Raw genomic sequence first — 23,801 nt, 5'->3', positions numbered from 1 at the left:
TGGGCTCTATGATACAGAGTCTTGATGAGAGAATTCTTCTGTGATGGATGGTGGTGGGAATCCGGTTTCAGATAAGCATCCGTATGGGTAGCTTTCCTGTAGACAGAGTGGCTCATTGAACCATCAGGTCTCTTTTTAATTAGGACATCCAAAAAAGGTATCTTGCCATCTATTTCGACTTCCATGGTAAATCTGATGGCTGGGTGTATGGAATTGATGTGGTCGAAGAATTGGTCTAGAGCAGGCCGGCCATGTGGCCAGATGACAAAAGTGTCATCCACGTACCTCTTCCATAAGGTTGGGCGCAGAGTGGCAGTCTGGATGGCATCAGTCTCAAATTTCTCCATGAAAATGTTAGCTATAACTGGAGAAAGGGGGGAGCCCATTGGGGTGCCCTCAGTTTGTTTGTAGAAAGTTCCATTCCAAGTGAAGTATGTATTGGTTAAACAGTGTCTCACCAGGGGGGGTACCTCAGTGTTTAGTCCTTGATGAACCAAGTCTTCAATGATTGCAATGGTGTCAGGTACAGGAACCTTGGTGAATAAGGAAACTACATCAAAACTGACAAGCAGGTCGTCTGGGGACAGGGAAATACCCTTGATTGTTGATACCAGGTGAGTAGAATTTTGTACAGCAGAGGTGGTCTTTCCAGTGAAAGGACGCAGGATTTCAGACAAAAAACGAGCTAGTTTGTAGGTGGGGGAGCTGATAGTAGAGACTATGGGACGAAGAGGTGTATCAACTTTATGTATTTTTGGTAAGCCGTATAATCTTGGTGGCCTGGCAGCAGAAGGTTTCAACGAAAACTGTTTAGATTGATCAATTAATGCGGTTGAATCAGAAATTATTTTGTTGGTTTGTGTGACGAGGCTGTTGGTGGGATCTCTTTTTATTTTTGTATAACTACCATCGTCGAGTAATTCTTTAATTTTGTTGTTGTATTCTATTTTATCCATGATAACAGTAGCATTGCCTTTGTCAGCTGAGAGAACTACAATATCATTCCTCTTTTTTAATTTATATAATTCAAAACGCTCATCTTTGCTGAGGTTGCTAGCTGGCATCTTAGCGTTTTTGAGGGTTGCAGCGATTTCAGATCTTGCTACGTCTGCAGCGATGTGACCCAGGCCCCTGAGAGCAACGTCTACTTGGGCAATTATATCATTAACTGGTATGTGTTTAGGTGTGACTGCAAAGTTTAGACCTTTAGCTAAAACGGATTTCAGACCATCGGAAATAGAACTGTTACTGCGATTAATTACGACTTTATTAACGTCTAACTTTTTGGTGTGTGGGTCCGGTCTTTTGTTGAAGAGGAGGTTAAATTTGGAAATCAGGTTTTCCTTACATTTGGTCGACATAGTAGCAGCTGAAGAGGCAGTCATATTGTCTACATGTTCCCAATCCGATGTGGACATTATTGCCGTCAATGATAAGTGTGATTTGTAGAGTGTCTTGTCTAACTGATCTAGTTCTGTGCGTATAAGTCTGATTTTTTCTGAGATAAGAGCTAAGCTAGTTTTGAAAAGAATTCGTTTCGCATTAGAAGAAGTTACAGTAGCAGAGGTGAGTGTAAATGCGATTGGTATTACCCCAGAGTCGCGGCATCTCTTCAGGAAGGTGAGAGACTCGATCAGCTGAGCTTTCTTATCCCGGAGTTTGTTGAAGGATCTTAAAGTTATGTGAAAACCCTCCCCGTAGAGGCGATTAAATTTTGATTTAAAGCTTTCGTGACTGCAGTAATTCATATTCTTAGTTTTTTCGGTAAAGTCACGTTGAAGAGAAACAACAAAATAACAAAATATATATAAAACAATAAAAAAATTCTCACGACGTTTCGACCATAACTCAAACGGTCATCATCAGGTGTGTCGGTTTGCATAAATTTATTTTGAAAACGGCATATTTATTTATATATATAAAAATAACGTTTGCGTCACGCGCAACGATTGGCTGTTTGCCAGGACTAGTCCATCTATTTTTTGAAAAGAGGAGGGGGGAGACGAAATTTGTTTTTATGTATGCTGTCTGAAAGCCACTGTAAGCGTGAACAATCAATCAAGAACTGAAATGATTTATCAAATCTTTCCAATGATTGCTAAGATAGAATCCATCTTCTCGGTTGAAATTGTCTCTGTGTTTGTATATGTGGATAGCCTCATGAACGAATCTCTCATGGAAGCCAGATGGCTTACAAAGAACCTCCGTCTTGGAAAAGTCAATGGCATGTGAGCCTACTGAATTAGAACAATGATCTGCTACGGCCGAGGTGTTGGTCCTACCGTGTTTAAGGTCTGCTTTATGTTCACGAATGCGGTCCGAGATATGGCGTTTGGTTTCTCCAATGTAACTACTACCACAGAGGCAACTTAGTTTGTAGACACCAGGGTATTGTATGTCCGGAATCACATCTTTTACAGACGGAACCAGATCACGGATTTTATGTAATGTGTTGAAACGGACCTGGATCTTGTGTTTATTCAAGATTTTGGAGATCTTTTTTGATCCCAGCAATGACTTTACCGAAAAAACTAAGAATATGAATTACTGCAGTCACGAAAGCTTTAAATCAAAATTTAATCGCCTCTACGGGGAGGGTTTTCACATAACTTTAAGATCCTTCAACAAACTCCGGGATAAGAAAGCTCAGCTGATCGAGTCTCTCACCTTCCTGAAGAGATGCCGCGACTCTGGGGTAATACCAATCGCATTTACACTCACCTCTGCTACTGTAACTTCTTCTAATGCGAAACGAATTCTTTTCAAAACTAGCTTAGCTCTTATCTCAGAAAAAATCAGACTTATACGCACAGAACTAGATCAGTTAGACAAGACACTCTACAAATCACACTTATCATTGACGGCAATAATGTCCACATCGGATTGGGAACATGTAGACAATATGACTGCCTCTTCAGCTGCTACTATGTCGACCAAATGTAAGGAAAACCTGATTTCCAAATTTAACCTCCTCTTCAACAAAAGACCGGACCCACACACCAAAAAGTTAGACGTTAATAAAGTCGTAATTAATCGCAGTAACAGTTCTATTTCCGATGGTCTGAAATCCGTTTTAGCTAAAGGTCTAAACTTTGCAGTCACACCTAAACACATACCAGTTAATGATATAATTGCCCAAGTAGACGTTGCTCTCAGGGGCCTGGGTCACATCGCTGCAGACGTAGCAAGATCTGAAATCGCTGCAACCCTCAAAAACGCTAAGATGCCAGCTAGCAACCTCAGCAAAGATGAGCGTTTTGAATTATATAAATTAAAAAAGAGGAATGATATTGTAGTTCTCTCAGCTGACAAAGGCAATGCTACTGTTATCATGGATAAAATAGAATACAACAACAAAATTAAAGAATTACTCGACGATGGTAGTTATACAAAAATAAAAAGAGATCCCACCAACAGCCTCGTCACACAAACCAACAAAATAATTTCTGATTCAACCGCATTAATTGATCAATCTAAACAGTTTTCGTTGAAACCTTCTGCTGCCAGGCCACCAAGATTATACGGCTTACCAAAAATACATAAAGTTGATACACCTCTTCATCCCATAGTCTCTACTATCAGCTCCCCCACCTACAAACTAGCTCGTTTTTTGTCTGAAATCCTGCGTCCTTTCACTGGAAAGACCACCTCTGCTGTACAAAATTCTACTCACCTGGTATCAACAATCAAGGGTATTTCCCTGTCCCCAGACGACCTGCTTGTCAGTTTTGATGTAGTTTCCTTATTCACCAAGGTTCCTGTACCTGACACCATTGCAATCATTGAAGACTTGGTTCATCAAGGACTAAACACTGAGGTACCCCCCCTGGTGAGACACTGTTTAACCAATACATACTTCACTTGGAATGGAACTTTCTACAAACAAACTGAGGGCACCCCAATGGGCTCCCCCCTTTCTCCAGTTATAGCTAACATTTTCATGGAGAAATTTGAGACTGATGCCATCCAGACTGCCACTCTGCGCCCAACCTTATGGAAGAGGTACGTGGATGACACTTTTGTCATCTGGCCACATGGCCGGCCTGCTCTAGACCAATTCTTCGACCACATCAATTCCATACACCCAGCCATCAGATTTACCATGGAAGTCGAAATAGATGGCAAGATACCTTTTTTGGATGTCCTAATTAAAAAGAGACCTGATGGTTCAATGAGCCACTCTGTCTACAGGAAAGCTACCCATACGGATGCTTATCTGAAACCGGATTCCCACCACCATCCATCACAGAAGAATTCTCTCATCAAGACTCTGTATCATAGAGCCCAATGCATATCCGACCAGGAACACATAAGCAGTGAACTCAAGCACGTACACCAAGCTCTTAGGGCTAATGGTTACTCCGACTATACAATCCGCAAAGCTATCACTCAAACCATGAAGAAGAACCCTCTTGAGGAGCCTTTCAAAACCATCACTTTACCCTACATTGCTGGGATCACAAAAAAGATCTCCAAAATCTTGAATAAACACAAGATCCAGGTCCGTTTCAACACATTACATAAAATCCGTGATCTGGTTCCGTCTGTAAAAGATGTGATTCCGGACATACAATACCCTGGTGTCTACAAACTAAGTTGCCTCTGTGGTAGTAGTTACATTGGAGAAACCAAACGCCATATCTCGGACCGCATTCGTGAACATAAAGCAGACCTTAAACACGGTAGGACCAACACCTCGGCCGTAGCAGATCATTGTTCTAATTCAGTAGGCTCACATGCCATTGACTTTTCCAAGACGGAGGTTCTTTGTAAGCCATCTGGCTTCCATGAGAGATTCGTTCATGAGGCTATCCACATATACAAACACAGAGACAATTTCAACCGAGAAGATGGATTCTATCTTAGCAATCATTGGAAAGATTTGATAAATCATTTCAGTTCTTGATTGATTGTTCACGCTTACAGTGGCTTTCAGACAGCATACATAAAAACAAATTTCGTCTCCCCCCTCCTCTTTTCAAAAAATAGATGGACTAGTCCTGGCAAACAGCCAATCGTTGCGCGTGACGCAAACGTTATTTTTATATATATAAATAAATATGCCGTTTTCAAAATAAATTTATGCAAACCGACACACCTGATGATGACCGTTTGAGTTATGGTCGAAACGTCGTGAGAATTTTTTTTATTGTTTTATATATATTTTGTTATTTTGTTGTTTCTCTTCAACGTGACTTTACCGAAAAAACTAAGAATATGAATTACTGCAGTCACGAAAGCTTTAAATCAAAATTTAAAATAGAATACTTTAATGAAAATTTTAAACAAAAATTATTGTTGGAATAATTTCAGTGTTACAATCATAACACAAACAATAATGCAAATTCTACGACACAATATAACCGGATGTATGTGGCATCCAAATGCGACCACATCTCGAGACGCTGTACATACACAGGTGGCTTATTTACGATGTAAAGTGAGGCAGTCCGCCGTAGGCAGAGGAAACAAAGCAAGTTCTGGAGAACCCAGTTTAATCGAGGGTGGCTTATATGTAGATTCAGACTCGGGATTTCTGTGGTGTCTGCTCATTGGTTGGACTTTGGCATTTGTTGCCCAAGCCACTCCGTCACATAATTTAGGAATATGATTAATATCCTTACATGGCAGTCTTAATAGCCGCATCATCGATTATATTTCCAATAAAGGAATCGTATACAGTATACAAATAAAAATATAAGTGGTGTGGCTCTAACAAATGCTTTTCAAGATAATTTATCCCATTAATCATGAATGATGGAATGATTATACTCTGCCAGATACAAGAAGAAAGACAACACCCAACAACAATTACCGGCAAAGAAAATCAATTGGCAAAATATGTGAAAGGCACAAGAACCACAAACCACTTTGACATTCAAACCAATCAAGGTGTTTCACAAACAGCAATGTAAGGTCAAAGGTGTTTTAGGGTGAGACCGGCAAGTCATGCTTCACAAAATTCGTAATTTGTTTTTGCTCCAATTAGGAATGTCGCGTCACACTTTGCAATCAGTATGCCAGTGCAAGTTTGTGCCACGAACGTGGTTATCACATCGTATAGGCAAGGACAACCTGCTCAGATTGGTGAGACAAACCTCACAAAACTCGTTAATATTCATAATCCCTCAAGTTTTCTGCCCAAGGGACAGGTCCATGGCTGAAGCTACCCTCCATTCCGTCAGATCCGTTCCCAACCCCTCTTAGACTCATCACACTCCACGGATGTCAACTTTTCATAAAGACTGCATGTGTGCGTTTCTTGTAAATTCTGGGGCGAAAATTGACGAGCAGATTAAAGTTTTAAGGTAAAATAATGGACATAGCTACCAGGTGATGAATGCAATTACGCGTTCACGCAAATATACGAGTAAAGTTTATCTTAGTTTTAAACAAGGAACAATTTTCATGCATAAGCAACATGCTTTCTGCATTTGTCCGTGGAAATATTTAATCCGTGATAATAATATTACCTTCCGAGGTGCACAACAAGATGACGCTGCTCGTGATGACATCACATAATTATTTTTTTTATTGAAAAGGTATTTAGCGCTGGTTATTTTGGAAAATCCTTTCATCAATTTGCTGGGTTTCTATAGAGTAGGCCCCTAATAGCAACATAACTTTATACTACTTTTTTTTATTTTGGATCTTGTTTACGAGAATTACTGTGACACCACGTTACAGACAGATAAACAGATATAGCTAATTCATTGATTAATTATTTCATCCTTAATTAGGAATAATTAGAATAAGTAATCTAATTAAAAATGTGGGTTTATTTTTAAGACTGGTCTCGATGTTCTGTTTTAAAGGGAAAATAAAACGTCCAAGTTTATTTTACACACAAGCTATGCTACAAAGAAATCTTAATTTCACGGAAAAAAAAATATATTTTATCATTCTGAGAGCTGGAATTTTTTCCAATAAATTAAACCAATTCTCATTTATATAATTGTTTTTTTGTCATCATTGGTGACTGGACTGAGACCATCAACTCACTATACCTGAAAACACACTTTAATCACGGGTGGCTGAAACCCAGATTCAAATCCATAATCTCGGTGTGCTCACTCTGTGCTATGACCCCTGAGCCACCCAGAAACCCCCAGTAATGTATATTTTAATGGAGTCCATATCTGGAAATTGTAATAGTTAGAGGTAAAGCCCTGCAATTGCTTGCACACATAACGCTTGGAATAAGGCCATCCACTAGAGGGAGCTCTAGAGAATCCCTATAGGGACTATTTGGCCTGCGCTTCCATTTGTAACGCTGTGTGGAAAGAGGTAGGGGAATTTAAGAAACCTGTCCATTCTTTTAACTGCTTTGCCAAGTGGTGGAATTGAACTGGACCTCTAGTTCATTACACCATGGCAGCATCATTCGCGGTTGTAATCCTGCAGCATAATTTATTTAAAAAGGATTATCCATTAAAAAAAAACTTTTGGTCATGTAAATGAGGCTTGGATGGGCAGCCCACTCTCGTGTGTTGCAGCGTCGCGACCTGTGGACAGCAGCCTGTGTGGTGTGGACAAGCCTGAGACGCTGCAGGCATGTTCAGTGCCCTGCCCAGCTGAGTGCCGCTTGACCCCGTGGACAGCCTGGGGTCCCTGCACCTTTGAAAATTGTGGAGAAGCCCCCGGCAAGAAAGGTATCTCGTGGAGAAGGCAGCAATGGCTACGCCGAGCATGGCTCAAACACAGAAAAAATGTTCACGAGCCATCGCAGGCAGGGGATCAACAACACCGTGGATTAATGCTTTGTCGAACTGGGCGACGGCTCACCAATCATCCCTCCATAGGAGGCCGAAAGGCCGCCGATTTCCTTTTTTTTTTACAACAGCTGCAGCGCCGCCGCTGACATATGAGGAGCTGTGAAGCACGGCGGTGGCGTTCCGTGCATTTGGGACAATAATAAGGAGGCAGTATGCCATATATACGAAATTGAATGCTGCTGTGCAGGACCACACGGTGCTGAAAAGCCATAACTGTATATGCCGCATAAAGTGACAAAGGATTCATATTAAAATAGGATTGGGTAAATCATTGCAGCAAATCAATTTCATGGCTTTCAACTTGATAATAAAGTATGAAGCTGATCCACAAATGCAAATCTTTTTAATGTTTATTTTAATTTTTTTTTGCTTTTAATGAACTTTTAATACATTTCACGGCTTATAAAACGAGCATATTTCACAATGTAGCCAACAGGCTTATGCACATTTTTTTCGTGTTATTTTTCATGAAGATTAACACATTCTCCAGTGTGTTCTTCCGCACCTGACCCCGCCACCACCAGTATATTTAAATTCAGTAGTTGCATAAATCATGAATGGGGCAAAACGCTTTTAAACCCTGTTGAATTCACCGGCGGCTCCGGATTAATTGCTCGACGATGACATTTGTTGCCCCCCCCCCCCCCCCCCCGTTGGTTCAAACGCATCGCCCAAGGATTTAAACGCAGGAGGAGGCGAATTGTGAGGGAGGCGGCAGGCGGTGGTGGTGGAGAAGGCGACTGCACTCACCTGGCTGAGGTGCTGCCTTGTGACGACCCTGCGTGCTTCCGCTGGGAGGTGGCCGGCGTGGGTGCCTGTTTCCCGGACGGTGGAGCTCGCTGCGGGACGGGCGAGCGCGACCAGTTGACCGTGTGCAGGAAAGACACCGGTAAGAGAAATGTGAGAGGAGGGGTGGTGGGGGGGGGGGCGCTGCCTGTTCCTCCACAAAATACGGCTGCCGATGGCAAACACACATACACACATTCCTGCTCTCTGGCTTGAATGGCCGCCGCGTTGGTTTCTGTGTGTGGACGTAAATATTCGGTATTAACTTTGAGCTGTCTGCGTGGCTTGTCCTTCACTTTCCAGGTCTGTGCTGCTTCCGTCCCAACAATTATTGCAACTGCTCCTCCCATTGGCATGTAATTAACCCAAATTAATTATATATTTATCTCTATACGTTTAAATTAATAATTTATATTGGTAGAATTATTAATCCCCTCTCCCCTGCCTCCACACCCCCACCCTTCTGCCAACAAACTATTACCAAAGCGAATTGGATAATTCGTTATGATTCAGCGCTTATGAAGCAATTTTATTTGATAATTCGCCGCATCATTCTACCCTTCATGATTATCGCCACCATATATTTTCAGAACAGTATCCAGAAACTTTATCGCATTTATTCACAAAGTGTACACCATTTACTATGTGCATACGTCCACTAAAATATTAATTGTGCGGACATATATGGTGGCTGTAAAGTTTTGACACATTGCATTGTGTGTGTGTGAGAGAGAAAAAAATATGCATAAAAGGGATGGAATATTGACTTTCAAAACAGAGCTATTTTACCCCTGCTGGGTGATTGATCTGCCATTCTTGTGTAATGTATGACCCATTTCCCTTTGCCAGATTACAAGTCAGGCTCTTACAGATAATGAGAACGGGTGTCTCTCGATTTAATTTTGGTGCCAATCATCCCACACCAGCGCCAGACACATATTTAGTTGCTCGGAATCATTCAGCATCACAATTGGCAATTCTGAACCAAATAATAAAGTGGTAATGTCTCATTTAACTTTCATTAATGTTGAAAGAAGAAGAAAATATGAAGACATTTTGGAAATCCCTCCATGATTTGCCATTGCTTTATCTATGTCACACTAATTTTGATTTAAAGCTTTCGTGACTGCAGGGATTCATATTCTTGGTTCTTTCGGTAAAGTCACGTAGAAGGGAAACAATACAATAAAGAACCAAGAATATGTCACACTAATCATGTAAATCAGGAAGGGAAAGAAGATCTACACACATGCGCATACAGTCGGATGGACAGTGGTTAGCGCACTGCGCTATGAACCCGGAAACCTTAATTCCATTCTGGACCAGGGCTAATATCAGTGCGCGAGTTATATCCACACTTGTCTTGGCCACCCTGCTGCCACCCCCCTCCATCCCTTTCACCAACCTCCTGTGACCAGCATGGTGAAGTATCGTAAAATCGCCCCCATGACAAAAACAGCATGGGGAGGCCCTTATTCAGCACTGGATTGACAAACGGCTGTAAATTATTATTATTATTAAATGCTCATATATATGCAGTGCGCATGTTTCCTGTTATTTACGGTATGAGGTTTGTAAAATGTATTGTTGGGATAGGATTCAGGTTTTTGATGATGTGCTTAGAAAACCCATTACTTAAACTTGGGGCATTATCGACTGCTTTACTGGTTGTGCATATGCGTGGTGCGTTTGTGGAAAGTGTGATTTATATAGCACTTAACAAAGTCATTCCTGCAGAGCTGCATGGAAGAAATATTGTAAATTGCAGTGTCTTGCAGTGGATTTTTCTGCAATTCCACAGGGATCTCAGAGATATCAATTACCCAATGAAAATGACAAACTCGGTCTCCATCAGGTTGCTTCCAGTAATCTGCAAATATTAAACAGGCTCAAGCAAAAAATAAGAGAAGAAAAATATAGCACACTGTGAATGTAAAGCTTGGTTGTTGTGTTTGCTTACTTTACGTAATTATTTTGATACAATTTGCATTGGTAATTATGCCATAATTTAGACTTAAAGTTATTACACTTCGAGATCTAATCTACTCTGCATCTGATTGCTTCGCCTATGCATTATTGTGACTTTTTTTACACCACTTCAGCTATAATCACTCACCCTTTGTTAATCAACATTACACACAGCCAAAGTACACGGTACATAATGTTTCATTTTATGCAATGATATAATGCATGTGACATGTACATTTGTAATTCAGTTTGTAGGCAGACAAGCCCACAGAGTCCAATACACTCAGGCTCTTGCAAAAAAAAAGAGATTTAATGCGATGCTATCGTTCATGGTTACGCAAATGGTATAGTATTATAGAAGTTTACCCTGGGATGCTGCCATGCTGTGTTGGTTAGCGTGGAAGAGGAGGCCAAAATATCCCCGAGAGAGATTCTCCAGAGTTCCCTCAATTGGATGGCCTTCTGTCAGCTGTGGAGTGAGGTAGCAATTGCAGGGACTGCACCTTTACCGACCTTGATCACACCCAATACCGAAAGAGAAGTAAATGGGTGCACAAGACCAGTGGTGACTTACACGTGGAGACAGGTTCGGGAACTCACCATCTGGCCTCACCACTGTGGACAGGTTTTTCAAACTCCCGTCCAGGGATGGAGGAGGACGTGTGGAATGAGAGGAATTCAGAGCTGACCTGCCCATCTCTGCCATATAATGCGTTTGTAAGATAAACTCGGTGGCTGGAACACTTTATATATTTCGAGGAGAACCTGCATTTCCACCGTGTACCTGAGCAAATTGCATAACATTTGACGTATACAGCCCGACTTCAGGACATATGATTTCACAGCATTGTCACGTTTGAGCGTAATGCTAATGTGTTGCTCCTTGAAGCCAGGAAAATGGGAGTTACAGAAAATGAATTTGTTACCAGGTGGGAGCTCACTCTTTTAGATTGCAGGATCGTGAGATATTGAAACGGTTTAGGGAGGCCTTAATCCAAAAGTGGATTGAACATGGCTGATGATGATGAGAACTCTTCGAGACGGTACGTCTCTTTTATACGTTATAATACAAACTGTTTAAATAGGAAGCAAATCCAAAACGGTCAACATCAATAAAAGTAGTACAATTCCAATACAATACACCGACTTAAATGAGGATGAAACAAACGAGCCGAACATTTGCACTAAAAATTTTCAAGCAAAGAATCCAGATGATGAATGTGACAGATCTTCTTCTTTCGTATGGCATTGTGAAAAGCAACAGTTAACATTTTTTTTCTTAATGATCGTCAGAAATTAATGCAAAGGTGACTCGTCCAGTGCAATGATGTGGTTGACGCAGTGTGGATTTCAGCGATACCGCCAGGATGTGCATGAAAGGAGCATTCATCGGTGATGTGCTTGATGGTTTGGACTTCTCTCCACAGTCGCAGTTGGGCGATTCTTTGATCTTCCATTTATGGAATGTGTACACGCATTTGCTGTGTCGTGTTCGAGCGCGGTTCAGTGTGGTCCATAGTCGTCGTGGAAGAGAGAATGCCTGTACTTCCACTGCCGGATCGTGAATGATGTTTTTGTTTTCCACGTCCATAGCCGCCCATGATTCAGACCACCGAGTGGCGGTGTCTTTATTTTCGGCTGCTAGAGCGGGGACGCGTATCCAGAACGGTTTCCTGGATTTTAGCCTTGGGCGTGGGGGTTCCTTTAGATCTTGATGGAGCGGCAGAGTGAAGTTTTTCATGATCTTGTTGTATTCCCGTGTCGTCGCATCATCGCGTCGGATGTTGGCCGGAGCGATATTCGCCAGCACAGGAAGCCACGGGAGTGGAATAGACTTTAGGGAACCGCTCATGATACGAAGCGCATTGTTAATTTCGGCATCGACAAGGTTCGTGTGAGGGCTTGCACCCCAGGGCCTGCGTTGATATCTTCAACATGCTGGCATCGCTTCCCAGGTTGTTCCTGCAAGTTTATGAATAATATTCACTCGTGCTTTCGTTTTACCTTTAGCTTGTTTGAGGTGGTGATGGTAGTTAAATGTCCAATCCAGGGTAACTCCTAGATACCGAGGGTGTTCACCATGCCTTAGCTTCGCCCCACGGAAGTTAACGTTCAACGTTTTCGAAGCTTTTCTGTTGTTCAGGTGGAAGGCAGAGACAACGCTCTTTTATGGATTTGGCTTAGGGCGCCAGTTCTTGAAGTATACTTCCAGAGTCTTCAGATCTTTTTCGAGGACTGCCTCAGTGGCCTCCATTTTCCGTGCTTGGGTTGCGAGTGTGATATCATCCGCATATGTGAACTTATAGCAAGATGTCGCTGGAATATCACTAGTATAGAGATTGACCAGCGCTGGTGGCAGAACTGATCCCTGCAGGAGTCCATTGTTCAATCTTAGTGGGCTGCTGGCAGCTTCACCTAGGTGGACGGTGAACCATCGGTTGCTCAGCATTTGTCTGATTTGTCTAATTGTCGGGCGGCAAGGCACGGCTTTCGCAAACTTCAGTAGAAGTTCCTTCCGCCATAAGGTATCGTAAGCTGAAGAGAGGTCGATGAAAGCTATTGCTGTTTTGAGCTGGCGTTCGGAACCAGCTTCGATGTGACTTGTTGAGGCAAGCACCTGGTCACAACAATTTCGACCAGTTCTAAATCCTGCTTGTTCCTGGGGAACTATTTCCTCAAGCGTGGGCATCAGCCTTTTGAGCAGAAGCTGCTCTATTAGTTTGTAGCAGACGCTGAGTAGGGCGATAGTTTTGAGCGTCCGATGCGTCCTTGCCTGGTTTCTGAATGGCTTCGGAACAGTGCTTATGGAATGGATGTCATTGAAGAATGTGGCTAGCCATTTTCTTACTCTTGGTCCCAAGTTCTTGATGAATTCTGGATAAATATCGTCAAGACCTGAGGCTTTCCCACATTTCAACTGGGCAATACCGGCATCTACTTCCTCCACTGAGAATGGACGGGAGAATTCAGAGGTTTCTTTGGCAGTTATCTAGTGTGCAATACAATTATTTGTCGACTTGCCGTCTTATGCTTCTGTCGATTGAAATTCGTGAATTGTTGATAAGTTGCCTAGCAATCTCGTCAGGACTGACTTGTGGACGTTTGTAGGCTGGCGTCGCGGCAGCTCCCATCAACCTCAGGAGGCGCCCGGCTTTACGGCTCGATTTTGTCAGAGTCAAGTGTCTCAACTCTTTCGCGCCACCTTTCTCGTCTTTGCAAATTCAGTGACTCGAGTAAAGCTTTTGCAGTCTCCTGCTTCTTATCAGCATGGAATTTCCGGAAAAGCTGTTCGCTTTCTGGAGTCCAACATGGAGTGAACACCTTTCTGAAGCGTCTTGCGATGTTGGCCTTGGCAACTGCCTTGATGAGACCAACGAAGCGATGGTAGTTGACTGCGCATGGAGGTATCATTCCAACTGATTCTTCCAAGTCCGCAGTGAAATTCACCTATTCAGCTCATCTCAGATTCCAACGCGGTTTTGGTACGCAGCAGAAGAGCGGGATCTGAAGACTGATATGGATTATTACAGGTCTATGTTGGCTATTTGGAAAGCCATCGAGGATTGTTCTCGTCGACGGCATCGGATTTCCATTCTGGTCCTGAAACACAAAACATAAATCGGGCGTATAGTACTTCTTCCACCTCGCCGACTTGAAAGTACCGTGGTCTTTTGCGTCATAGAGCAAGTGTTGGTCTTCTGCCGTTGCCCATGAGGTCAGTTGTTCACCAGCTCTATCATTGGAGCTACAGCCCCGCAAGTCGCCTATGTGGATGATAGGGTGGCTTGCCTGTGGTAAATGCCGGACACGGCCATTCCATACCTGGAGGCTTGTGGACATTGACCACTGTCACGTTGTTGATCTTAAAGGTTATGTAGTGTGGCGAGGTGTGTGGCACAACCTGGACCGTGTCCTTCAGGTCGTTCTTTACGTATGTTGCAAGACCATATTTCGGATGGTGGCTTGCAGCAATGAGAGTGTATCCGATTATCTTTGACCGAGGGCACTGTCGATCCAGATGCGTTTCTTTCAGTGCAAGGACGTCAACGTCTTGAAACTGGAGAATCTTCGCAATGTAATCGCATTTCGCACTGAAGGGGCCCTCGATGTTAAGCTGCGTGATTCGCAGCGATGGGCCGACATTCACATTGCTCTGACCTTGTGAAATGCTCTCTGTGCTGTTGCTTTTTCGGACCGGGATACCTTTGTCGGGCATTCGGCCGCTGGTGTGATGGCATTCCTTGTGCTTTCGCACGTAGTAGGGAAGACCACGAGCAGGTTGTCATTTTCTTCCCCAATGTGGCAGATATAAATTGGCTAATAAGGGTTGGTTAGGGGTGTGAATAACCTCCAAGAGTATGTGTTGAAAGGTTAACCTTATTCCATTCGAAGTGGGCAGACAAGTCTTATTTAGGAATTAATATGAAACCTTTATTTTACCATGCCAAATTTGCACATTGCAGAACAAACTTTGGTATGCTAAATATCACTGTTGCATTGTGGATTTCTTGTTTTTTCCATCTTTTAAAGAGTCCAACATGGGTAATTCTCAAATGTCCCAGATAACATTAATCATTATTGCTCTCTGATGTGTTTTCAGATTGGATGCCACGATGTCTGACATATCGCTCCACGTTCTGGGAGCTTATTCGGGAACAAAATCGAATTTTACCGAAGAAGCTTCCAGCACTAGGAGCAAAATATCGGACTTAGTGCCAAACAACACGCAGTACAACCCAGCACATCAGAGAGCTTCCATAGCAGAACCGCAAAAACCATTAGTATTGGTCATTATTATTCCAGAACGTGGCCCAGTTGAATTTCCTGGGTGGTGGGACCCACTCTGCTGTCATTGCATGCTTGGTTAATTTGTCTCAGGAGTGAAGATGCATTCCCATCTCATCGCAAATGAAACGTGATGTGTGTGTTGACGGTGTGTGGGCTTTGAGCCAATTGTAAACTGCATCATTTAATCCAATTAAAAGAAAATCTCACTCTAGGCAACATTTTTTTCATCTGTGTAAAATTAGAAATGTAATTTTGCATGAAATAAATATTTGCTGTGTGATTTTTTTCCCCCTCTTCGATTCTTTTAAACACCTGACATGTGTGTCGCAGGGCTTTAGCAAATCGTTTAAATGTGTTTTTTTTGTAATTATCTTGCTTGTTAAAACATAGCATTATAGCGGTGATAAGCATTTTATAATTTTCGTTCTCTATTAGAAACAAGCCCTATTTGTTCATATTTATCACTAAACCTTAATAATTTATTAATGAATACAATTAAGTCCCTATTTTGTATGAATAACCACAAACTGCATTCCAATTAATGTAAAACATATCATTAACATTCTGCATAAAAAGGAAAGTACCTGAATTATTAATATTTTATTCTACACAAAAAAACGATCAACATAAAGGTAAGGAAATATATCCTTAATGATTTTGCCTTGCATGTCTCGACTTTAGCTATGTCACAAGTGTAATTAACTTCAAATACCAGGACGACAGTTGGAGAACCTTAACGAGCCGCTGTCAACCACAATGACCACATTTTAAATGTCATCGGCAGCCTTTTTTCCTTGCAACATATCAAAAGAGGGAGTGCTTGTGAATACGTTAATTAATATTGTGCTTGGATATTTTTGGATTGCAATTTTTTTTTTATTCTGGGAGGATTTCAACACAACTGCGGTATTTCTTTTCTCACCAAATCAATCAAAGTCAAACCAATTAAACAGCGAGATTTGATCATGGTAAATCAAGCATTAGCAGCGAGGGCCCTGTTATCGTGAGCCTCCATCCCAAAATTGTAATGGTCATTATTTGTTCAAAGGCGAAATTGGCATCCGCTGAATTTCCCTCTCAAAACCCATCAGATGAAACAGGCAGATTGGGTTGGACTTTGTACAAGTATTTGCACGTGTGTCGGTTTGGAGAAAGAAAATAAATGAATACAAGGAACCACAGTCATATTTGTGGCTGTGGTTCATTCATCGCTTTCAAAACAGGCTCCACAGAGACAGGAAAAATCAACCTCTTTTTTACATCATCACATTGACTTTGTTAATGCGTCGTATACATCGGTTAGACTCGACGCACACTTGATGACTTGTGCTCTATTTTGGGTGGCAATTTCTCCATATGCATGCAAATGCATCCAACATCTGGGGGAAAAAACCCTGAAAATTCTGGTAATGGCTGCTATGTTGATTAATGTATTATTCGGTGGTGTGTTCATTCTATAGGAGTGAGCCTGCTTATGATGATAATTGTGTAACACAATGCACGTGATTGCTTTCTCACAAATTATTCATGCTTTTCAATGTATTATTGATTGGCACATTTTTTGCATGTAAGACATTCCTGAGCGGGATTCTCCCAGAAATGGATTGATTCGAGCAACCAAAGATAATGTTCAGTAATATTCACAGCACTTGAAGCATTTTAAATGTGTAATATTCTATAGCAGCTGCTGCATTGGTGTGAAATACCAGTGATAATTAATAGAAGAGGGCACAGTAAAAGTATAACTTTTGAGCCATATTTCTCTTCGACTTTTATATGCATTTGCTCTTGAATTACAACTTTTAGTGATACAATACATGCTGCTCTGGCCTAACATTAACATTCCACTGCACAACATTGGTATTATACAATAATTTATTTGGTGCTTTGGAATAATTGTCAGTGTGCCCAGTGCAGTGTGTACTCTAATAGAAAAAAAGCCACTTCCTTTGGATTAAAAAGAAATATATTTTCAACAAGCCATACAGAGACAAAAAGAACATCTTCCATGTAACTGAACATAATCGTAGTTAATCATAGTGTTCCCCAGTTGAGATCCAGGGAGAAATATAAAGACGAGAGGAAGAGAAAGTTAGAAAGAAGAAACTTACCGGGTTTTAAACACGTAAACAACCAGTTTTATCATCTGATGTATCTTTCCTTTGACAAAAAGGTGCAGACAAGCGTGAAGCAATCTTCAGCAATGCAAAAGAGGTTATGTTTAATAGAATTCTCAAAACCAAATATTGCTCGATCAGTTATGATAAATGACACCCGCAAAAAGCAATTGACCTAAACTAAATGCTGTCTTCACAGGAGTAATATTTCAGTAATCGCGCAACAAAAACTCGCGTGGTTATACTTCAATAAGTACACCTGGCATGACTGTGATATTCGTAAGAACACAAATCTGCGACGGTGGAAAAAACTGAAGGTGCCATAGCGACAGATAGGTGCAGCTCTTGAATTGTGTTTTTAACTTCTTTCGCACCGTACGTAGCCAACCGTGCTAATCGGAGGTGCGTTCTGGCCAGTCGAACCTTGCTGCTTGGGATGTGAGCCTGGCGCTGGCAATTTAATAAGAAATATAGATTTTAGTTATAGTCTTGCACTCGATGACAACCTGTAGAATTTCATTCAAGTCCGAGTGGATTTCGTTTTAGTCATTCATCCTGCTTAGTCGAGGCGATAAATCAGTCAAAATACTTAGTCCACTCCTGGCTATTAAACGTTGGTGTGAGAAGCATTCAGTGTCCCCCCCACCACCACCACCCAATGTTATCAGTTCAGTCAACGCATGAACTCAGAACATTTCTTTATATACTTATTGAGCCAATTACCGTTTATGATCTTCTGCAGTGCACTGCAGCCTCGAATAACGTTCCTAAATGACTTGAACCTACATATTCATTCAGACTCGATAATTTCATCTCTTCATGGCAGCAGTCGTGTTTTGGTTTTGGTGAGTAGTTTTATTCATCGGCATGCTTTCAGAATCCGAATCGTAATATTTATTTATACTGGAGGAATCCGATGAGCTGTAAAGGTATATTATGATTGTGTCTACTCGCAGCCATCGTTGACTCGTGTGTGGATAAACATATGGAAAATGCTTCCTCTATAAATAATTCCGTCACTAATTTACTTCCCAAACATTTACGCTTGACTGGCAGGACTTATGCACTTATCGTCGAGAGCATGCCAGGCCTGTAACAGAATATCTGTCACCTTAAGGACAACTCGAGGCTGAAGCAGTGCTACATTCAATCGAAATTTCTCCTCTCTTCCCACGAAACCACAGTTGTAAAAGATTATATTACTACGTCCCCGATGCTGTACAAAAAGTGCGGCTTCAGTTCACGTTCTTGTGGTGTTCAGTTCAGCCACCCGTGTAATGTGTGCATGCTAACCAATTTTCCTTTCTTTGAGCACTTGCCTAGACCAGCAGTTAAGGAAATTATTATGCATGTAATACTTGTGGCATTTCCCTTAGAGGATGTAAAACTTTTGAACTGCATGCGATGGGTAACAATTTGTAATGAAATAAAAAGTCAAAAATACGTGTAGACGATCATAATTTTTCACGAGCAATGTAACGTTAAAATATTGGTTTCAATTCTCAACACAGTGGGTGTCTTTGAAAAAGGAAGTGGTATCTAACACCCTTGTCTCATTGCACATTTAGGGTTGTGACTTATCACACAATTCAACGAATTATCATGACTCGAGAGTTACAAAACGATTCCGTAATCGTTTGACCGTCAGTTTTTTGTTCCATTTCATTTATATTGTTTCTTCACTTTTCCAGTTATTCATACAGTGGTCACCGTCACGTCCCAACTATGAACCTTACAACACCGTTCCAGTACTGAGTGCTGGGCACGGGGATGGTATTCTAATGTTCATCATCATAACATTAACTACAAGTATTCTTGGTTCTTTCGGTAAAGTCACGTTGAAGAGAAGCAATAAAATAATAAAATATATATAAAACAATAACATTCTCACGACGTTTCGACTGCAACACAAGCAGTCATCATCAGGCGTGAAAACCAACGGCAAGAACATCAGGTGTGAAAACCAACGGCAAAAACATTGCCGTTGGTTTTCACACCTGATGATGACTGTTTGTGTTGCAGTCGAAATGTCGTGAGAATTTTATTGTTTTATATATGTTATTATTTTATTGTTTCCCTTCAATGTGACTTTACCGAAAGAACCAAGAATATGAATCACTGCAGTCACGAAAGCTTTAAATCAAAAAATTAACTACGAGTGTTTAGTTCATGCCATTTGCCCAAATGTTCCATTTTTGCGGACCATTTGCCTCAAAGGAAATGCGGTACATGTTTTGGTTAAGTCACCGTGATTTTGTCAGCACACATTATGCCACGTGCCAAAATGCTCAGCAGTAGAAGAGAGTTGAAACAAAAGTGTCAAGACGGGGTGTACCGACGTATGGAGTGTGTGCTGTCAGTTATTAGCAGCTGATAGTAGCCACAGGCAATGCCTCGTGATGTGCTTAGCCACAACACCTAGGGTATCGCTATGATTGCTAGAGCTCGTCGACATTAGACATGCTCTCTTGGTTTAAACTATTTGCTGTGGAGCGGGTGGACTTGAGATATTGTTATTTCATGTTGACGATCCCGCAGCGTATGTGTTGTTTGCTACTCGTACGGACGGCTCTAGGGAAATACAGGAGTCACAACTTTCCTACCGATTTTCATGCATTCGGAGAGAGTCTTGAGTGGACAGGTAAAAGCATACATCGCCGAAGGGGGGGTTAAAACTGATAGCTTCACGGTTGTGTGAATTTATCGAACAAAATTTTGTTTTAGACATTGGTAAACAAAAATATCCAAAGTCATGAGCACATTCTTTCGTCATTTAGTTGAAGGTTATAATCTTCACAGGCATTATGAATAATGCTTATATAATGAAGCTCCAATCGTGATTGAAAGCCTTTCTTACTACTGTGATGTAATAATGTACTGAATGCAATGTATGTGTGGGATGTGTTCATGGCACCTTATGTGTGCTAAATAATTAGTGCTAATTAATTACAATAATAATTGTATACAACATCCAAAATCGTGTTGTGAAATTGTCAACAGCAGCCCTGATCAATCCATTGCTTGATGAAGGTCTCCACAATCCATCTCTCATGGTCTTGCCATGCAACAATCCATACAGCCCCTACACATAAGTTGATCAATCTCCACAGTTGACACGTACTCGGCCGTGTTCTGAGACGATTTTGAAGGCTGTCTCATGCAAAGTTGTTACTAATATTGTGCTCGCTCGCATTGTTCAGATGTTTAATAAATGAGGCTGTCTACCCGCTACAGTTAACATGTGCCTCACAGCAGATCCTGTTCACGCATTCTTAATTGCGCACCGCCAGATTTGTTAGCAAGCTACGATTTTCCAAAGTTTGATTTTGCTCAGACGTCATCACAAATGAAGCCTTATCATTTCACCGTATATTTGGACGTTAGTGTACATTTAAAAAAAAATTAAGGAATATCGGCAAATACAACTGCAGATAGATATCTTTCCCTAATCCTTGAAGGCACCCTCACATTGACAAAATATATAGTGCATCTAAACGACCTCTCCGTTATTAAAGAAACGATATTGATTGAATGATTCCATGCACTGATGTCCTCATTCAGTGGCACCAATTGGAACTATTAAAATCTACTCACGATTCTTGCTCAAGACACATCTCATAAAAAACACGTGACCTTTCTTGTACTAGAAAGAATAAAATGTACAACTTGGAGTTCCATTGTGTGGTATAAGTATGTATATATTTTAAGTAGTTTTTGTTGTGCTTTCTACAGTAATTTGATGTGCATTGGGTTATTGAATGGCCACAGGAAGAGGGGCTATAACAAATATATACAAATGTTTTAACATCATGCTACTCTTAGTGTCTTCGAACTCTCTAGCGTGGGGTATGTATCTAGCGACACAGACAATGACAGCAATCTTTTCATAGGGAAGATCAGCAGGCGATGCTGTGAAAGAACGACTCCAGCACTTCTGAAGTTACAAACAATTGGATGGGCCATCGGGGGGTGAAATTTTATTAGAGTTTGCAACAACAAAAAAACGCGGATGCTCATTTCCTTTTGCCTTATACTAATGTTGTTACTATGGGGGCAGCTTTATCAGATTTGGAAGGTTCTTTCATTTGTCATTGTCTAGTATGCAACGTGTACAAGCTGGTATATTGGGTTACAGCTCGAAATTGTTTCATAGCGGGTATTTCTTTTTGTCCATACGGTAACTGCGGCCACAGTTTGACATAAATATTGGTATTATGAAAAAAAATACTTTACTGTGTTCTGCGTCAGCGAATTTCCATTACAAAACTCAAGATTAGATTTGTTGGCAATGGTTTGGAAATGTTCCAATGCCGCAGGTTCTGTCTTTGAGGCACCTCAAGAGTAACGAGCTGTCACCTGAGGTTCGGGCAGGTGGATGCTAGAGGAATACATTCACTGACATTACGCGTGTGATTTAGAAAAAAAGGAAATCATTGTAACCTTGTAATAAATCCTTATCCTAAACGGGAAATTGAAATGACTAATAATAACACTTAATCTTTTACACTGCATTCTGTAGGAGGCATAACTAGATTCTCTTAAGATTATGTTAGCTCTGCCATGTCACCCTTTGTTTAGCTTTAAGGGCCTGGGTTAGTTAGAATCAACAATGGTTGAAGATTCAAAGTGAGACTTTTAGAGATTACACCGATGTGGCTGTGGTTCTACAAACACAGTCGGAACGTTTGGCTCCCCCGAGGTAGTGTCAAACATTACAGTTATTCTGTAAACATCGATTTATGGTATATCCTTAATAAATGTACACCGATTAATAAAATGTATTTTATATTCTTAGTTCTTTCGGTAAAGTCACGTTGAAGGGAAACAATAAAATAATAAAATATATATTGTTTTATATATTTTATTGTTTCCCTTCAACGTGACTTTACCGAAAGAACTAAGAATATGAATTACTGCAGTCGCGAAAGCTTTAAATCAAAAAATGTATTTTGTTATGGTACTGTATTTAAAATTCGGGAATAGGCATTTGCTTATGATATGTATTCAGCATGTACAGTATCAATCCACCCCCCATCCCCCCCCTTGTGGTGTCCAGTCAACTCAGTCAATGAACCCAGAGAACCTGAGTCCATCCTGTCACCACCTTCCAGTGCCTTCAAAGTGCACGCAGCCTGGCACGAGCGCTGTGGCGGCGCGTCACCTTCTCATGGTGGCGCATGGTGGCTATTGTTGACGCTGCTTATTGCTGTGTGGTCACAGGCGAGCAGGCGTCCCGAGAGCTGTGTTCTGGCCGAGTGGAGCCCCCTGCCAAGCTGCCCTGCCGGGTGCCCTGTCCAGGAGACTGCGTGCTCGCCCACTGGTCCGACTGGTCTCCGTGTTCGTTCACCTGCTCGGGAAAATCGGGCGAAGGGCGCCAGAGCCGTGGCAGGGCCGTGCTTGCCCATCCCTCTGACGGTGGGTGAAGCTTGAGTTTCCATTCTTATATTTTGGTTTATATCTCCTTTGCACGAAGGCACATTCCAATAAAAAATGGAAGTTGGGGTGGAGGGGGTGGTGGGGCAGGGGGGGGAGTTGAGTGGTGGCACAGTGGTTAGTGCACTGCGCAATTGATACGGAAACCCAGGTTCAATTCCTGGCCACGGCTAACATCAGTGGCCCCACCCACCTCCTCTCCACAAACTCACCCCAACCAAGCTAGTGAAGTGAGGTCAAACCCCCTCATGACGGACCCAGCGTGCGGACGCCTTCGTCCAGAAGTGGAATCGCAAAGGGTTGAAAATATGAGCTGTCATGCCAGACAAATCAACATTTCTGGAGTGGGGTTTGTTTATCAGGCTCAATTTATATCTCATTTACACAAAGGCACATCCCAATAAAGTAACACAATTCCACTTTAGCAGTTCATAAAAAACGGATCAGTCAAGCATGGCCCCATTTCTTAATGTAAGTGGGCACTGCAGGCAAATGCAGAGGTTATTAAACAGCCAAGCGGATAATGTAGTCTCCCAGGTGAATTGGTGAGAAGGCAAAAGACGCATGGAAAATAGCGGGACACCGCGCTTTATAATACATTTAGGGTGTGGGCTATCCCAAAGGAATCTAGCGGCTTAACACTTAATGAATTAAAATGTATTAGTCCGATTAATTATTTCCATACTGCAATTATTTGATTTTGACTAAGGTTCTTGTTTGTTTGATGTAATTATTTCAAGCTTACTTGGAGCCCAACTGGATTACTCCAAGTATTTAAATATGTAAAGCGTATTGAATATGAATACATTAATATATTGCAAAAAAAAAAAACGTCTTTGTCGTAATTGTGTTATGAAATGTATAGTCACTTAAAGGGCATCAATTATTTTTTATTCAAAGTATCCCCGATTAAGTTCACATCATGGCGGCACAT

The 23,801-nt window shown here is 41.5% G+C and overlaps 1 protein-coding gene and 1 long non-coding RNA gene across 8 annotated transcripts in view; one reads left to right on the top strand and one right to left on the bottom strand.

Moving 5' to 3' along the window:
• The window catches only part of LOC116938586 (thrombospondin type-1 domain-containing protein 7A-like), a 246,240-nt gene that overhangs the window by 103,779 nt on the left and 118,660 nt on the right, over positions 1–23,801 (top strand). For all 7 annotated transcript variants that reach the window (XM_076058793.1, XM_076058798.1, XM_076058807.1 and 4 more), the window contains 3 exons: positions 7,497–7,652; positions 8,452–8,664; positions 22,655–22,849. In XM_076058793.1, the coding sequence (XP_075914908.1) occupies positions 7,497–7,652; positions 8,452–8,664; positions 22,655–22,849 (564 nt within the window). The remainder of the gene's footprint in view (positions 1–7,496; positions 7,653–8,451; positions 8,665–22,654; positions 22,850–23,801) is intronic.
• Positions 8,477–23,801, bottom strand: part of LOC116938590 (uncharacterized) — a 143,265-nt gene continuing 127,940 nt past the window's right edge. Inside the window, exon 4 of the long non-coding RNA XR_012931696.1 lies at positions 8,477–8,614. This is a non-coding gene — a long non-coding RNA (uncharacterized LOC116938590). The remainder of the gene's footprint in view (positions 8,615–23,801) is intronic.

The sequence above is a fragment of the Petromyzon marinus genome, chromosome 4, assembly GCF_048934315.1.
Source record: "Petromyzon marinus isolate PM22_M1 ecotype Great Lakes invasive population chromosome 4, UKy_Petmar_22M1.pri1.0, whole genome shotgun sequence".
Classification (NCBI taxonomy): domain Eukaryota; kingdom Metazoa; phylum Chordata; class Hyperoartia; order Petromyzontiformes; family Petromyzontidae; genus Petromyzon; species Petromyzon marinus.
This window is presented reverse-complemented; position numbering and strand designations above follow the sequence as displayed.